At 38.0% G+C, this 18,397-nt stretch overlaps 1 protein-coding gene across 1 annotated transcript in view; it reads left to right on the top strand.

The window, feature by feature from the left end:
- LOC141787178 (voltage-dependent calcium channel gamma-5 subunit) overlaps positions 1 to 18,397 on the top strand; it is a 32,125-nt gene that overhangs the window by 1,335 nt on the left and 12,393 nt on the right. The window contains exon 2 of the mRNA XM_074665462.1: positions 17,015 to 17,256. Within this exon, the coding sequence (XP_074521563.1) occupies positions 17,061 to 17,256 (196 nt within the window). The 5' untranslated portion in view covers positions 17,015 to 17,060. The remainder of the gene's footprint in view (positions 1 to 17,014; positions 17,257 to 18,397) is intronic.

The following is an 18,397-nucleotide window of genomic DNA, read 5'->3' on the forward strand; positions in this document are numbered from 1 at the left end:
CTGCTGCGAGTTGCAGTGAGACAGACTCTGGTCTAAGGTTATCCACTGTATGTGGGTGTTTTATTGTAGGTCGGACCTCTGTGTCTGACTCAAGGGATGAGATAAACACTTCTGGCATTTTGTAGTTGTGCAGTTTATATAACTAAATATTTTTGAGAGCTTTGTTTTCTTAAGTTTGTAGTCTAAATTGTTAAAAACAAACTTATGTAAAGAAGTTTAACTTTGAAGTTTGCTGGCTTAACCCTTGCTGGTGTTCTTGCACATGCATTTGACTGATGCTACCATTAGGATGCTGCAAGCTTTCATGTTTGGCTCAATCCATGTTGGCAAAAGCTGAACACGTTTATTTTTACATCTTCCTGGCAGTCAGTCTATTTCATTCTTTTCATCTCTGGTGGGCCCATCTCTGTGCAGCATTACATTATACAGTTATAATGGTCCCATTTCAAAGGCTCAGAGTGTGCCACCAAAGGCTTTTAAGCCCTATGTTTCCTTTCGTTAAAATCACGCAGGTTTCTTCCATCCAGCTCCCCAGTATCCCTGTTTCTTTACATAGCAACACCACTGTTCACAGTTCACTCATCCGTCTTCCCGACTATCAAGAAAACTCAGCTGCAGGTCCTTATTAGTGGAAATGCCAGTTCACAGTCTGGGGGCTGAATGCTATCGGTTTTTCAGGGTCCCTGCTAATACCAATCCTGATCTGCATGAAGAGAGAGAAAAAGTGTTGGTAGCTTTGGCAAATGGTCTTCCTTGGTATTGATACTCTTAACTGTTTCTAAAATCTGGAGAAATTAACTTAGAATCAAAGCAGCAGGTATATGAATCAAAGGCACTGTGAGGACTTTACAAGTAATCTTGAAGAAGTCTCACTTTTTTATACTTGTTTACTCAAAAACCTGGATATGAAATGACATTATTAGCACTAAAATTGGTTCACTAAAATTGGTACTCTGCTGCTTTTTCAGCAGCAGAGGTCAGGTTGGATTTTCACAGGAGGAAAAAAAAAGAAAAAGGAGCAGAAGAAAGCTAAACAGGAAAGCGATAGAGCATGGGCTAAAACACAGGTTAAACTGTTTGTGCTAATGTTCATTCCAACCCACAGTCAGCAGTTATTCTGCAGTGGTCTGTTCAAACTTGAGAGTCTATCAATAAAATGAAGAGTGAGGTTACGTTAGCTCTGATTGGTGAGGTTGGAGTTGGTAGATGCGCACTGGTAGGACTAGGGATGGGTATCTTTCATATTTGAAACGATACGGTATCGATGCCCGGTTCCCTTAATTGGTATCAGTACTCAATGGTACCACTTTGCAGTACTTTTGTGTGTTACTGTGGTAAGAAATATTAACATGTTTAATAATAAAATCTCAAAGTTTTTCAATTTAACATATCCATTCTTCAGCGTATACGATTTACACGTATCAGAGCACCGGGCTGTGAGGAACACTAAAAAGATTCAAGATTCAAGAAAGCTTTATTGGCATGAATGGAAAAGCATTGTTGCCAAAGTAAACAAACAATTTCATACAAAATTTACATAAATATGGTTTCATTGGGCGCTGTATTCAAAGTTGAATGAGATATAATGACAAAGACAAATTTATACATAGTTTGTCTAGAATAACAGACAGTTTGCTCACTGTCTGGACACTGAACTACAAACTGAGTAGGGATGGGTACCTTTCACATTTGAAAAGATACGGTACCAATGCCCGGTACTAAGCAAACGATATTGGTATACCAATTTTTGGTACTTTTTTGTGTTTATGTGGTAAAAAAATATCATTTTTAAAATTAAAAAATATATATATTTTCCTCAATTTAACATATTTATTCTTCAATATATAACCTTGCAATGCTGTGTTGATTTACTGTATGGAAAATTTCCTTCTCTTCCACCCCCTCACATTTACAAGGATGCGTTTAGGTACCTAAACATGGTACTTTTTCTACGTGAATCGATACCTGGTGCTGACAGAATTTGGTCTGTACCTATGAAAGTTCCTAATTTGGTACCCATCCCTAAAACTGAGTTACAGAGTTTGGTTGTTGTCACCTTTTAAACTACAAATAATTACCTTATCGCTTTGCACTTTGGGAAAAGTAGAGTTAAAAAGAAGATCTGCTTCCAAAACAAATGCGAGTTTTTATTATGGGGGTGGGGTGTTTAGCAACTACAATCAACATAAAACATACACCCTTTAAAACCTTGATTTTAAGCAGTGGTCCCCAAACTACGGCCCGGGGGCCAGATAGGGCCCACCTCCTTGTTTTGCCTGGCCCCCTGAACAATGCCAGAGGTGCATTATGATTTTTTTTTTTTTTTTTTTCAGTCTGGCCACATGATCGAGACTTACACATGCACGTAACTTTCTATTCCATCCTTCTGCAGTTTGTGCCCTATCTGAAATCCCGCCCTTAAAAAAAAATCCTGTTTTAAAACCATACTGATGTGAAATGTATTGTGCTGGTAGGTGTTGTACCACTTAGTTCGGTTTCTTAGCCTGGTTGCTTTCTGGTTTTCACAGTAAAGTTAATTAGAGAGAGCTGCAAACAGTGGTGTCTACAAGAAATGGTCTTTTTTTCTGTGAAAAACCTGAAAAGGGTTACTTAGTTATTATTTATTTCATAAATAGTGTTATATATTGCATTAATAGTGTTGTTATTTATTTTCAGATTTTTTTCCTGTCAAGATCCCAGAAAGGGTTAATAATATTTGGTTATGTGTGGCTTTCTGGGAAACAATAATTTTTTTAAGTTTGGACACCTCTGCGATCGTCACGCTGTTTTTTTTACAAACTGACCCTGGCCCCCCATCAGAGAAGGGAAAAGTTCTTCGGCCCTGACGGGAAAAAGTTTGGGGACCCCTGATTTGAAGTCTATAGCTGCCAATAGAGGGCGCCAAAACTGACCCCAAATCATAGCTTCCCACGGCAGAATGTGCACATAAAGCATGCTACTGATGTATTTTTAGGATGTTTTTTCACAATTTTCATGCACTATAGGTTTCTGTGTACTGTCACTGCTTCACAAGGTTTTATAGTCGCATAGTTTGTCTCACAAGTTTGAGAGTAGGTTTTTACACTGTGCAGAGGCAAGGTCATTCTACTGATTAAGAGATCAATGGCCTGGTTCATCCTCATCACTCTTTCCCTCCTCCTTCCCCCTCCTCTTCTCTTACTCCTTTCCAGTAACACGTCTGAGAAAATCTCCCACTTACACACACATAGTACAGCACATTATCTGAAGAGACATGTGTCTGTTGGCTCGCACATGTTTACATTTTTGGCCAATAGCAGACAGTCGTGTTGAAGACCAACTTTATGTCTGTGGCGTAATTTATTTCAGCCCAAAAGATAAGTGTGAAATATACTGCTCCCATTTTTCCCATTCTTTTAGTTTTTAGGCAATACATTGAATTTGATTTGATTTTCTCCTCTCACTTTTTTTTTAGATTATTTTGCAACAGGTTCAGTTTATCTGTGGTCAAATTAGGAGCCATTATTGCCTCAACCCAAACAAAAATGCCTACCTTGGTGGAATAAACCCAAACATTTGGGGTGTAACTTTACTTATTTATTGAGCAATTGTTACTGGTAAGCCTTGACAACACTTTTATGTTTTAATTGTTAAAAAAAAACTGCAACAAGCGAGAGAGCTGTCCTGTTCTGTCAGATTAATAGATAGGTTTTTATTTCTTTATTCGCGTTAGTTTTTAGCTCATCGGATTCTGCGCCAGCGTTTACTCCCTCCATTGCTGTTCTTTTTTGAATTCCAGTGGAAGACAGCGTCCGGTAGCACTGTTGGCTTCTGGGAAGTGTAGTTCTTTTCACTTGTGTTACAATGTAGGCTTATTGGAAATAAACTACAAAAACGGCGACACGTCACATATTACATTCTAGCTTCCAGACTGGTCTCTGCTCCTGTCTGCTCGAGTTTACATTTTATCCTGTACCGTCCCAAACCCATGAAGAATGGTAAAGTTGACTCCCATCCAGATAAAATGTCAGGCTCTAGTCAACGCTACCAAATGGGAAAAAAATGTAATATTCTTAATGTAACTTTTTCTTGTAACATTGCCTGACTCTTTTGTCTTCACTCCAGCGTTTTCAGAGGTAGCTCACATTCACCGACGAACACCTTGAAGGAAATATCCTGAAACAGTAAACAAAGAGCTCCCAGGTGATCACAGCTGACAGTCTCAATTATTTAACATCTTACAGCCAAATGTAGACCCTATTGTGCCTTATATCTCCCTCTGTAACCTCTCATATAAGATGCACAATTTTGTTTTGGCTCTGTCTCGTCTGTACATCTATGCTTCACTAATTTAGGAGCCTGTATGTGGTGCATTTCATGGCAACAGGACCAAGTTCAAGCACTCATAAATGCGAGACTTGTTCTCAAAACACACAGCAGAAAATGGATGTAAGTGCTGTTGCTGTGGGTTGTAATGGCACTCATAGAGTCTGAAACCTTTTAGACCACATCTGTGCCATTTACTCATATTTGATCAGATTAAAGGAGCAGCCTTTCATCTCTGCTGAAAACATCTCTGTGGAATGAAAAGCTTCAGGACCAACATGCTTCTCCAGCCGGGGATATAACTATTGAAATCCTGTTAGTTGATTTACAGCCTGTTTTCTAAATGTCTCATGAATAAACACAAGAAGATATAACTTTTAAAGAGCGAGCTGGCTGAGACGCACTCCGCACACGTTCAGGACAATATGGAACGAAGGCGCACTCAGGAGATGGCAGCTGGGCGCCAAAGCCATTTGCCAAAAGACACAAGGGAAAAGCGTTTGGAGAAGCATGAAAGACTCTGGCTTTATCCAGAGCTGCCCCATCCAATTAAACTGATCTGACATGACAGAAGAGAGATGTTCTGCTTTTTGATGCTGGCTTGCTTGAGAGTCTCAAGGGTGACTGAAGCGATCACCTCCTACATTATGGGTCTGAGTGTTGGAGTGTTAAAACGTGTGGAAAAACTGGCTTCATGTTCATTAATTTCATACCAAAATTTAAGATTACAGGAAAAATTGCTGGTTTATTCTCTCATTTAACATCTCTACTGCTGCTGTTGGCCAGTTGTTGATGTGTTGCATCAGGATTTGGCTTGAGCAACTCTGTTTTTTGGTCCGTGCGCATTAAGAGGCATCTCCAGAATTAGATTGAGGGAAATAATTGGAGCTTGTAGGCAAAAAAATTGAAGCAAGCATGTTCATAACATTTAGCAGTAGCTTGATATAAATAACTCAGAGGTCTCGTGAGGACTAAGCGTGCTGTGTTGTTTGCAGAGGCACCTACGGCTGGAATTGGTGGTGTTTTATTTCAGCCACATCAGTAGTTATGACTGTCCCCTCACTTTGACATGAGCAGTGTTGGCCTAATTTTTATAGGTACTCAATACTTTTCCAAAATAGTAATTGAATTAATAACAAAATTACTCCTCCATAAATGTAATTAGTTACCAGGAGAGAGTAATTACTGTTACTTTTTTGAAAAACCTTTAAATATGTAAAAGAATTCAGATTTTTGTGCAGGAGATAGTGTTCACCGTACTTTCATATTCTTGCCTGTAATGGCTGAAATACACCAGATGTGTTTACAGTCCGTCTCCACTCCATCCTCACCAGATCAGATAAGTTTCCATTGAAGTCAATGGCTATCCCGAAGATCCCGAATGGCTATCAGAATAGCAACACAAGGACAACATTTTGCCACACAGAAAACGTCATGACCCAATGAGCGTCATTTTCGCTTTGCCTGTCTTTTGGCTCAAAAGATCAAGATTCCCTGCGATCAGAACATGCGCAGAACACCAATTAATGTTTCTTTGGATGGGGATATTCTGATAGGCGTATGCATGGCCGAATATTTGGGTTAGAAAAGGAATAACTCATGGTGGATTTTCAGGTTTTAACAATGGGAATATGAGCTTATTCTGGTTTTAAAAAAGGGTTATTGGTGTTTACATGTCAATTCATTTCAACAAACAAGTTATTAGAGTTATGAGCTCTGTTATGGAACAGAGCACTGCTTTGCAGTGTGCACTGGTTGACTCATCATGAATCTACTCTACCTTAAGCTTACCATCATCACTTATTGGTCTATACACATAGACTGTATATAGAGTGGGCAGCGTGGTTCCATACCACTAAAACTTGTCACTTTGCAATTTGGTAAAAGTTGTCATGAGAAAAGACCACTGTACAGTTTTAAAGCCAAAATACCCCCCACACAGGCGCAGCTATTGGCAGCAGTTGTGCAGCCAGAGTCTGGGCAGTAGAGACTGTGAGTGAGGCCGGATGACAAATATTATATTATAATATATATATATATATATATATATATATATATATATATATATATATATATATATATATATATAAATATTTTTGTTCGAGAGTCTGATCACTTCCTGATCCGACAAATTTTACTATCCTTGAAAAAAATACACAAGAGCGTCAGCTGTCAATCATCGATAAACGTGACGTAAAGCCTTGTTTTTAACCTCTTATAACTAATGAAAACAAAACTTATCAGAAAACAAGAAGACTTGAATACTAGACAGCCAAATGATATCTTCAAATCACTACAGCAATCAGACTTGAGAAACAATTCTACGATGTGTATCAATTTTTTAAAGTTTGACCACAGCCCATCTGGAATGACTGGAGAGATGGATTTTTTTACCTTTACTGCAGCCAGCCACCAGGGGGAGCAGTTTTTGTGGTGACCTCACTTTGAGCTGACAAGATGACATCTGGAAAAGGACAATCTAAAAGGAAAAAAACACAATGTATTTGTAGCTCCTGTTACAACGGTAATGTTGTAATGTCTGAAATAGTAATTGGAGTTCTTGCCCCTGGGAAAAAGCAAGGGCGGTAGTAACTCTGTTATTCCCAACACAGAACATGTGGTCTTAATCTTTAAAAGTATTTTGATGTTTCTGTGCCCTGTCCTCTGATCAATCACAGGTGGACAGATCACTCTGGATGTCAGCAATTAATGTACTCTTCCTGTTAGGAATCCAAGTTTTTATGGAAAGTGTATTTTTAGCTGTGGGACGTTTTAATTACCGTTGGCAGGAGTCAGATGTTGACAAAGTAAACAGACGAGGGGTGTCCTACTTTTGGTGATGACGTGCCCTTTACTCTTGCTGTGGTTTGCATATGTCTCACTTGATGTCTGCACAGACTGTGGATCAGGGGCGTCAAACATACGGCCTGCAGGATGACTTGGCAGAGTATGAAATAAGAGAGGAGAAGCTTCAGTGCAAAGGTTTTATGTACAAATTTTATACATTTACAATACTTCCTTCATTTTTCCCATTTTAGCTGTTTATAGTGTTGTTATTAAAAGATTTTTCATTAAATGTGAAGATTTTCAGGATGTGCTTTCTTACACTAAAATAAAGGGAGACAGTTTGAGTTATCATTATATGTAGATCATGACACTATGATTTTACTGTTCCAGCCCACTGGAGAGACTGTTATCTCTTGTTGAGCAGTTGGACTATTTGTTCACCTCTGAGATCTTTCACCACAGCTTGTAATTTATTTTGCTTCTGTCTCAATATTCAAAAAGTATAAACCATTTGAAAGAAAGAAAAAAACTGATTTATTTTCCAAATTTATCCTTAAAAACATTTCAAAATCAGTTATACTCAAGCCCATGGAACATAGTAAACATATTGGTGGTGGCACTGCATTCAAATAATCTACTAATTTTGATTTTTTTTTTTTTAACTCACTGTGGTATCATTTTTTAACGCAAAATGAAGGGTTTTTACCTTGGTGGGTGTAGGTTTAATTTCTGTGAATTCTCAGATGTCACTTGTGATACATTCGGGTACCCTCGGAAACTTAAGAATCTGAAGATTGCGCCAGTTCTTTCAGTTTTTGGATTGAACAAATGGTTTGTAAATGCCAGTCATTTATAAAAAAAAAGTGGTATTTTTTAGGGATGTCCCAATACAGTTTTTTGACTTCCGATCCAATTTTTTTACTATATGTTTTGCTGTTGCTGATTCAAAGGCATTACCTTTCTCTGATAAACCCTGTACTCCATTGGGTGATTCTGTCGTAATGATAAATTATATTTGATGTATTAAAATAAGCCCTTTTGGTATCTCCTCGAGGAACACTCACTTTACAAATAGGGATGCACGATATTGGATTTTTGCCGGTATCCAATATGCCGATATATTGAAACCCCTTTTGGCCGATACCGATACCGATACCGATACCGATAATCACAAGTTTGTTTGGTTTTTTCACTGTAAAGAAAGCTAAGTCTATCCTGTACTGGAATTTATATGTTACTCTTATTGTGACGGTTTTATTTGTTTAAGAAACATACATAAAACAAGACAAAAAACATTTGATTTTACCATAAATAAGACGTACTATTTTTTCAAGCTCATGACATTCAGTATTGAAATACAGAAAAATAATTTCTTTAGATCACATGAACTTTAAATGTACAATGCATTTTTAAACATAACCAAGTTGCATTTGATTATTTTAGAGCTACTGTAACAACCTGGTGACAGACACAGAGCTCTGCAGTGCAAATAAATGAAGTGCTACATTTTATTTAAGGAGCTTTTTTTTCAGATGGAAAATAATAATAATTCTAACTGAATAGCAACTTATCGGCTGTGCATATCGGCAGAAACTTTCATATCTGCCGATACCGATAAACATGTTTTTAAGCTTTTATCAGCTGATACCGATATTGTGCCGATAATATCGTGCATCCCTATTTACAAATGTTGCAACACCCTGTTTTAGTTTCATCGCTTTCCAAAGTGAAGTAGTCCCACACATTTGACATGTTTGCAACATGGTTTGATTTACAACAGCCTTAAAGCATTACAGTGCTGAAAACACATGAAAACTGAACCAGTCCCGATCACGTATCGAAACCCGATGCTATCCAATCCTCCAATAATCACCATATCTGGCACCAATACCATATATTGATCCCACAGTTGGATTTAGAATCTGGGGGGTTTAATACCAACACAAAAAATTTGGAGAAAATCGGGAGAAAATTCAATCTGGGAGTGTTAGTTAGTATGTTTATGTGGACTGATATGCTACAGAGGAGAGTTTCTTCTGGTACCTAAAACACATTACCTGAAATACATACATTAAAAGGAACAGGAGACCAAAACTAGCTGATAGTGCTGCATATTAATGCATTTCAACAGACCATAACACACACAGACTCACTCTTGCTGCTTGATTTGACCAACAATTGGTTTAATTTTACCAAAGCTACTCTTCTCGTAGCCTAATGTATGTACAAATAGTTTTTAGGATGCACAGTGAAGCATGCTGCATCCATGATCAGGTCTTCAGGAAGACACTTTGATTTCAGTCTTGCATGAGCAGCATTAATTCAAACTGAAACACATCATATGGCTTTTAACTTCGGTTAATACTGTCACACATTCTTGCCTGTTTTGCTGTAGAATTATCATCACAAGTAGCCCCTTCTTTCTTTCTCTCAACACCATTTTAAAATGTGATTTTTTTTATCCTGTACACTCAATCCATCATTGTGATTGAAGGCAGGAACATGAGCAGAGCTATACATGGAAAGCATGAACCACCCACTGGTTGTAGCTAAGCGGTAAATGTCTAAAAATAGAGCTCTGGCGTAGTTTTTGTCCACTGACCACTGATTGTAGTTTGGTGGAGAATAGATGGTGATTATTCAGAGTCCTTTGTCACTATTTCCTTTCCACTGGGCTTAAATGAACTCTGATTGCTTATGCATGCATGCTACCATTTACTCCCAATCAGGTCCATGTTGAATTGGAGTGGTCTGAAAATACAGGTACATGGATAAAACGGTCAGGGTTGATGGACCTCTCCACCTTTATTTCTCATAACCATGTTCTTTGCCTGTTTCTTTATAGTCCAAGAGTTTAAACAGCAAACCAAATTTTTTCTCTAGCTGTTGCTGAAAATCATACAAGGTCTGGAGATGAAAGATCTTCTCATTTATGTACAAAGAAGAATTAACTCCGACAATACCCAGGAAAAAAGACCTTATCACTTCTTAAACCATAGAAGATTTGGAAAGACATTAACTTTCTCTCGTGTTCCCTACAACTCTCTTGGCTATTTTTTCATCTTATCATGTTGACTTTTTTCACCACTTTTGGCAGGGATATATCAATAAACATACACGCTTAAAAGGAAATCCTCATTACAAATATACAGACATACATGGTTATGAAATACTGATGCAGTAGCTATAACCAAAAAGATGACCACATTGTGAAAATCTGACATGAACTCATCAGCAAGTATCAACAGAAGTATCTAAGGATTGCTTCTGAAATGGTTAAAGAGGGGGTATTTTGCTTTTTTATCCTTTACACTGTCACTCCAGTTCCTCTGTAGTGTCTTCATACAGTTTGCAGGTCAAAACAATCACTAATTTTCTCACCTTAGTGTTTAGAAAACCTTCATTTCAGCCTCTGTCTGTCCCTTTAAGGCTCCCCCTCCACAAATCCTCTGATTGGTCAGCCCTTTGAAGGCCTGTCAGGGACAAAGCCACAAGCGGACCTTGGTGTTTGAGGTCCACCCCTACATGGTGTCATAAGCCAGTTAGAAGAGCCTTATGTGATGACCTCATCATTTCAGCAAGTCAAGATCTTGTGGAAATCTCGTGCTATCTATAGAAAAAATGTTCTGATCAGTTTCTAGACACATTTAAGGAATTTCTTCAACAGGTTTGACAAAGTGCACACGTTTCCTGTTTCCATCGAGCAGTCCAGTTCGGTTCATCTCGTTACTGTCCCAGGTTTTGGTAGCCTTCTGTTGGGGTGCCAGACATTACGAGCCGACCCCAGAAGGTGGAGCTAGAAACACTGCAGTCCGTTGATTGGTCAGAAGAACTGTCACTTCCCATATGATAGTGGTAATAATTAACACCTAACCCTATAATGTTTGAAGCTCAGTTGGGCCCTGTAATGAAAGCCCTGTTTTTAACAAGTGGTTCAGTTAGCTTCATCTCGGTACCACACGCATTTTGTAGCATTTCCTTTGACTAAAACCAAGGCAGGTCCCAAAGTTATCGACCCCTACTGTCCCAATTTTTGGTACCCTTCTGTTGGGGTGCCAGAAATACCACTCCTACCCCAGATGGTGATTGATGGAAAGAACAGTCACTTAGCGTGTGACAGTGGCTGCAAACCAGGGGGAGCAGTTTGAAAAAAGCTTGATTGCGCAGCAGAAAGCCACATGACAATCACAAAGAAGATGCATTGCTGGATGTCTCCCATTGTGACTCTTTGTTTGTCTTGCATTTTCTTCTTCATTCGATTTATTAGCAGGGTACACTGTGTCATGCTGCAACTGCATCACGCTATTACAAAGCTAATGTGGTTATCTGCATCTGACATACATGCTGGCTACCAAGAAGGGGGCACGACTGTGGAAACGCAATCAGGATCAGGCTTTAGCGATCCAACCCGTACCAAACTGTACTGATCTATGTTTGACCGCTTGGTAGAGACGAGTCTTTAGTCTGAACTAGGGATAGGCCGATCATCAACCGGGCTGATTATCAGAGCCGATATTTGGCATTTTGAGGGATATCAGCATCAGACTTTGTTGTAATCCAACGACCAATAAGAAACTAATTCAAAACTGTGTGGTTGTGGCACTAATGCAGCTGCTCCGCTGTCTGCAGTCACTACTCAGTCCCCAGCACTGTCCCACCTACAGTACCATCTGATTGGTTACAAGCAGAGCCATGGCTTGGGAAACAGCCAATCAGTAGAGCAGTTATTACAGTTATTGCAGTTACATTGAGATTTAGGAAAACTTTATTTACTATGGAAAACTTTTAGAGATGCACGATATTGGATTTTTGCCGGTATCCGATATGCCGATATATCGAAACCCCTTTTGGCCGATACCGATAATCACAAGTTTGTTTGTTTTTTTCACTGTAAAGAAAGCTAAGTCTATCCTGTACTGGAATTTATATGTTACTCTTACTGTGACGGTCTTATTTGTTTAAGAAACACACATAAAACAAGACAAAAAACATTTGATTTTACCATAAATAAGAAATGTGTTATTTTTTCAAACTCAAGACATTCAGTATTGAAATACAGAAAAATAATTTCTTTAGATCACATGAACTTTAAATGTACAATGCATTTTTAAACATAACCAAGTTGCATTTGATTATTTTAGAGCTACTGTAACAACCTGGTGACAGACACAGAGCTCTGCAGTGCAAATAAATGAAGTGCTACATTTTATTTAAGGAGCTTATTTTTCAGATGGAAAATAATAATAATGATAATAATGATAATAATATCAGCTGTGCATATCGGCAGAAATTTTCATATCTGCCGCTATCGATAAACGAGTTTTTAAGCTTTTATCAGCCGATACCGATATTGTGCCGATAATATCGTGCATCCCCAAAAACTTAAGCTATTTATTCTTTTAAGTTTTCATTAAACTTTGTAAAACATGCTGCTGAGCTTGGGAGCTGTTTAGTAAACTCATGTCTTAAGATATTTGAATGAAGTTAAGTGTTGGAGTTTGTATTGTTAAAAATTTTGACATCGGAATTTGCATTTTGACTGCAAACTAATATCGGCTTCAAATATCGGTTAACAGTCACCTTGACTACAAATAATCGGTATCGGTATCGGCACGGAAAAATCCATATCGGTCTATCTCTGGTCTGAACATTCAGCTTTGTTAGTTTTTTTATCCATACTTAAATGATGGAAAAGCGAAATACCCTCTCTCAAAGTTCTAAGCATTCATGGAGAATCCAAAGAAACCTGATTCAGAATCCTGTTGTAAATAAAGTTATTCAATGAGAAATTATGATACGTCAGGTTTTGAATTTAAGTTTGAGTTTAACTGATGTGAATGCTTTTAGATAGCTTAAAACAAACAAACTGCTTCTTTTGCTTCTAAATTTTACACATCAATGTTTCCTCCCATACAAATCTTATCTTAACAAGCTCCACTTAATAACCATCCATTTGTTGATGCCTTTGCTGCTTCTCCTCTCTCTATGTATGTATAACCATGCGTGCCACACTTCATCACTGCTCTGTCTGTTGAGACACTTCAGGCGGACAGATGTAAATCTCCGCTCCACTGAGGCTTTTACGCCCGGTCGTGAAAGAAACAGACGATCCACAAAAGGACACGACTGGCACGATTCTTAGCAAAAGCTCAGAATCCCATAATCATGTATTCACTCACTCTTTCCAGTCCCCCAGTGGGTGCTCAATGTGGCAACCCGCTGAGAACTCATTATGTAAAATCAATTCCTTTCAACACATTTCCCATGCCAAGCTCCACAGCTCCACAGCACTCCAGCTTCCGGCAAATGTGGGCATCAGCTGCCATGTGAACAGATCCATTAACTGTGTGAGGAGCAGAGAACATTCATATGCTGACACATACTGTACACCATCTGCAATGGTGAAGAGCGTCTATATGCAGCAGCGCTGTGTTTTAACAGCTGATATAAAGATTTTTAGGTGACATGTTGGAGCAGAAGCTGAACGTGCTCATTCGCAAATTCATCTTTCAGGCATCATCCAACCTACGGGTCACACTGCTGCGTTTCTTTCTTCTTTTTTCTACTTGAGGGCACAATTAGGGCAGCCAATGAGAAACTTCTTAACTTTTTCCCCCTAGATTTGCTCAGCTGAGCCTTCAGCCCGAAAAGATGTGGCCATTCAGATTCTAATGAGAGGCTCGGGGTGGGGAGGATCCAACCCAGATTTCTAATCAGCTAAAAGGAAGTGGTTCTCTGTTGTGCCGTGATAAAGTGAATGCTTTCCATTTTTATGACTGACATCTCAAACTGGATTTCTTTTACTGTTGTTTATACAGAAAACTCAGTGCACAGTCACACTGCAGCTGTGAAAATGTGATGAGAGGAAAGAGTTTCTTCATTTTCATCTTGATCCTCATATGAAACACTTTGGCGTCGACGTTAATTTGTGTTTTTTGCTGCCAGATCATGGTTCCAATGCCAAGTACACCATTCATTTGTACTTTCATTTTTGTATTTAATTTCTATTTTTATTTTTTTCTTTCACAGCGGCATGGACAGGATCTTAAACCTCTTTTTGTGTTGTTTTTTTAATTTTTTTTAAATCTTGTGTTGCTTTTATTTTACAGACATTTCCAATCCTTTATTTGGCAATGATTCTTTGCCTTTTATATTTCTATATTTTGCCTCACATTTCTCTTTAACCTCTATTATAACCTATTATTATTATTATTATTATTATTATTATTATTAATAATAATAATTATTATTATTATTATTATTATTAATAATAATAATAATAATAATAATAATAATAATAATAATAATTATTATTATTATTATTATTATTATTATTATTATTATTATTATTTTATTTTATATTATTTTATTTTTTTTATTTTTTTTTTATTTTTTTTTAATTATATGTAGTAGTAGCAGTAGTAGTAGCAGTAGTATTGTTTTGGGATACATCATTTGTTTTTTTATCATATTTTCATGGGGGGCTTTTTGTGTCATTCACAGGAGGCTTAAATCCTTGCACCTGAAGGAACTTCCAGGTGATAGGTAGTAAGACTGATAGGTAGGATACTTTAACACCTTCCAAAATCAAAATTTGCAAATGCAATTGCATATTTTATCAATTATTGTGGAAATTTAGACAAAAACAATGTTTAAATTTTATGTAAAACCAACAAACTGAAAATGTTTTTTCCATATTTTTATTGTCCCTGAAGACCCCCAAGGTGGTTAAGTCAGGCTAATGACAGTTGAAAGGGGGCAAGATTAATTTGACAAACACTGCAACATTTGCGAACATTTTTTTTTTTACTCACTTTTTATCTTACCTGCGATGTAACCCCTTTTCTTTAGCACCCATGGCAGTTATACACAACTGGCCAAATACGAAAAAATAAAGAGATGGCATCATTTTATGGTGTTAAGGACAGCCAGTAGCTACTTGTCTTACTAAGTTACCATTCAGCTTGATTAAAGGTTTCTGGCCTTTTTTGTGTTAGCTTTTGTCTGATTTTGGTTTGGCCTGTTAGTGTCTTCCTATAGCATGTGGTTGTCGCTCTCTTGCACCTCGACTCAGGGTTTCAAAAGTTTGGAAACCCCTTACTTTTAATCTATAGTACAGTTTATCACAAATCCACCATACATTTTATTCAATATAAATAAATAAATAAATAAATATAAATTGAAGATGTGCAGTAGTGGATATCTGTGACCACTGCCTGAAAAACATCTTCAGCCAGAAAAAAAAAAAAAAATTTACATCTTCAAATCTCTAGGCATTGATTATAATTTTACTTTATGTCTTTTCTGGATCATCTGGATCAAATGATGAAATCTTTGTTGAACAAAACCATTAATATCAATTTGGTTATGAGAATGTGGCGATGTATTGTAAACATGAAAAGTATAGTATAGATCTTAAAGTCAGTAGCAAATTGCTTGTTACTTTAATTTAATACATTCATAAAAAGTCTTAAACTGGTCTTTGGAAAAAAAAAATTGTTGGATCGTCAAACTTTTCATGAAGTACCTTGATGAGGAATGAAGTTTGACCCATTAAGATTGTACGGTATGAAATGGTGCGGAATGATTTAGTAGTTTTTCTCATTAGTTGCTGACCATTTGGTCAATGCTTAAATAAAAATGTTTGACTCATAACCAAGCAGCAAGCGCTTGCCTTGAGAAATGATGCTAGTTAAAGCCAATGTGCGAAAAAACTGCAGTTCCTCGAGTGTCCACTTGAGGCCGTCACTGGAAGTACTGCAGACCAAGTACACACCCATTACAAAACCCAACTTTTCAACATAAATAAACATGTTTGCAGCAATGTGTAAAATATTTTTTGATCTGAATAACTCACTTTGGATGATATTGAGGGTACTAGTTTTGCATAAATAGAGGAACAGCTGATATGACTCCTGGACAGACATGCTGTAGCTTAAAGTGAGGAGGCTGGAGGCTTGCCTCAAGTGAATCAGCAATTTTAATATGATGACAGTCATCAAAATGCTGTAAAACTTTGTGTCAAAAATGAATAGGTGATGTTATAGAGCAGGGGTCCCCAAACTTTTTCCCATCAGGGCCAAACAACTTTTCCCTCCTCTGACAGGGGGGCCAGAGTCAGTTTGTAAAAAAAAAAGTGTGACAATCGCAGAAGGTGTCCAAACGTAAATATTTATTGTTTCCCAGAAAGCCACACATAACCAAATATTATTAACCCTTTCTGGGATCTTGACAGGAAAAAAAATCAGAAAATAAATAATAACACTATTAATGCAACATATAACACTATTTGTGAAATAAGTAGTAACTAAATAACCATTTTCAGGTTTTTCACAGAAAAAAAGACCATGAAATATCAACTTTCTTGTAGACACCACTGTTTGCAGCTCTCTCATTAACTTCACTGTGAAAACCAGAAGGCAACCAGGCTAAGAAACCGAACTAGTGATACAACACCTACCAGCATAATACATTTTACTACCAGTATTGTTGTAAAACAGTATTTTTCTAAGGGAGGGATTTCAGATAAGGCACAAACTGCAGAAGGGTGGAATAGAAAGTTACGTTCTATGCATGTGTAAGTCTCGATCACGTGGCCAGACTGAAAAAAAAAAGTCACAATGCACCTCTGGTATTGTTCAGGGGGCCGGGCAAAACAAGGAGGCGGGCCGTATCCGGCCCCCGGGCCATAGTTTGGGAACCACTGTTATAGAGACTACATCGAAACACTAACCTTAACTCTACCCTACAGATGGGCGTGGCTGCACAGTAAACATGGTCAGTTGATGACCCCAGCACTTTTTTTCCGGCACTTGCTGTTTTTTTATCGTACCTTTACCTCAGTAAATTTCGTAACAATTCCCTTGATCACTTAAACTTGATGAGCTTCATTAAGATCCTTTCCCTTTTCTCATCCCCTCAGCTCTTCTTTCTGCCGGTGGCGCCCCCTCTGCTGTTGAGGCTGTGGTATGAGCTTATGTGGCAGGAAAGCGCTGACGTTGCTGAGCAGCGTGTTCGCTGTCTGCGGCCTGGGCCTGTTGGGGATCGCTGTAAGCACCGACTACTGGCTCTACCTGGAGGAGGGCGTCATCCTTCCCCTCAACCAGAGCACCGAGATCCGCATGAGCCTCCACTCAGGACTCTGGAGAGTTTGCTTCTTGGCTGGTGAGTGAGTTTGAAATCCGAAATATAAAAATAATGTATTTTTATCCTTTTATTCTTGAGGCAAGGTAAAGTAGATTAATCTTTTTAGACAGGATTTCCATTTTTTTCATTGTTTTGTGCTCGGAGGCAGAGTTTTTGACCAGCTGGGGAGTGAGTCACTTAATCCTTAAAAGGAAAAAGGGATTGTAATGAAGCAAATGTGGAGAGGCAGAACTCTAAAGAAGAATTTAAAATCACGGCATTTTAAAAAAGATGAAAATGTCTAGTTACAGATGATTTATGCTCTGCTATGTGGGTTTTACAGGCTGCTCTTTTCTTCTCTTTGGATTTTAAAGCATTAACTTTGATTTAACTTTGCAGTCACCTCTGTTTGTGTGAGAAGTGTTAGGACCTCTACTTGTCTCTTCACATTTGATTGCCACACTCTCCTTCAATCACAGAGCTGCCCTCAAAAGTGTCAACAGTTTTTATTCGAGTTGAAAGATGCGCTTTCCCAGACATCTCACCACAAGATTCGACCTTTGGCTGACTTTTATTTTTGCAGCACCAGAGGCAGCTTGGATGATGTTTTGCCTTTTCCCTTTTTTTGCCTCCATCTTTTTCCATCACAGCTCTTTGATGAGACTATTACATCCAATCAGAAAAGATGTTTTTTTACAGTGCATGAAAGAAGATCTCTAAAAATGTTTCTCTTTTGCTTTTCCATTACAAAGGCATGCCTGGAGATACTTTGATTTGAATTTTTTCCCTTCAGAAAATCAAAACTACTCCACTAGATAGTTGACAAAGTATCATTTCTAGACTTTAAGGCACTTTTACCCCTTTACCATCAAAAAAATCAGGTGCTGTTCGGTGCTAGTGCTTAGTTGGTTGTAATCACGTTAACCAAACCACTTAAGAAGTGGTTTGGTTTTTTCCATCAGCAAGGAGCCAGGTTGGAGCCATGTTACTGTGTCACCTTAAACATCAGTACGTCGCTGCATATTGTAACAGACTGAGCCACTGGTCCACTAAAGGTTTGGATGTATAAAAAAGAGCTAACTTGAAAGCAGGTGCAAAGCTAATGTACCAACCCCTGACTTAGTCGGTGCTTGGTTCTGACCCAGCAAAGAGTTGGTGCTTGCTAAGGACCAATTTTTAG

The sequence above is a fragment of the Halichoeres trimaculatus genome, unplaced genomic scaffold (assembly GCF_033239565.1).
Source record: "Halichoeres trimaculatus isolate MK-OKI-2021-1 unplaced genomic scaffold, fHalTri1.1 fHalTri1_scaffold_2, whole genome shotgun sequence".
Classification (NCBI taxonomy): Eukaryota; Metazoa; Chordata; class Actinopteri; order Labriformes; family Labridae; genus Halichoeres; species Halichoeres trimaculatus.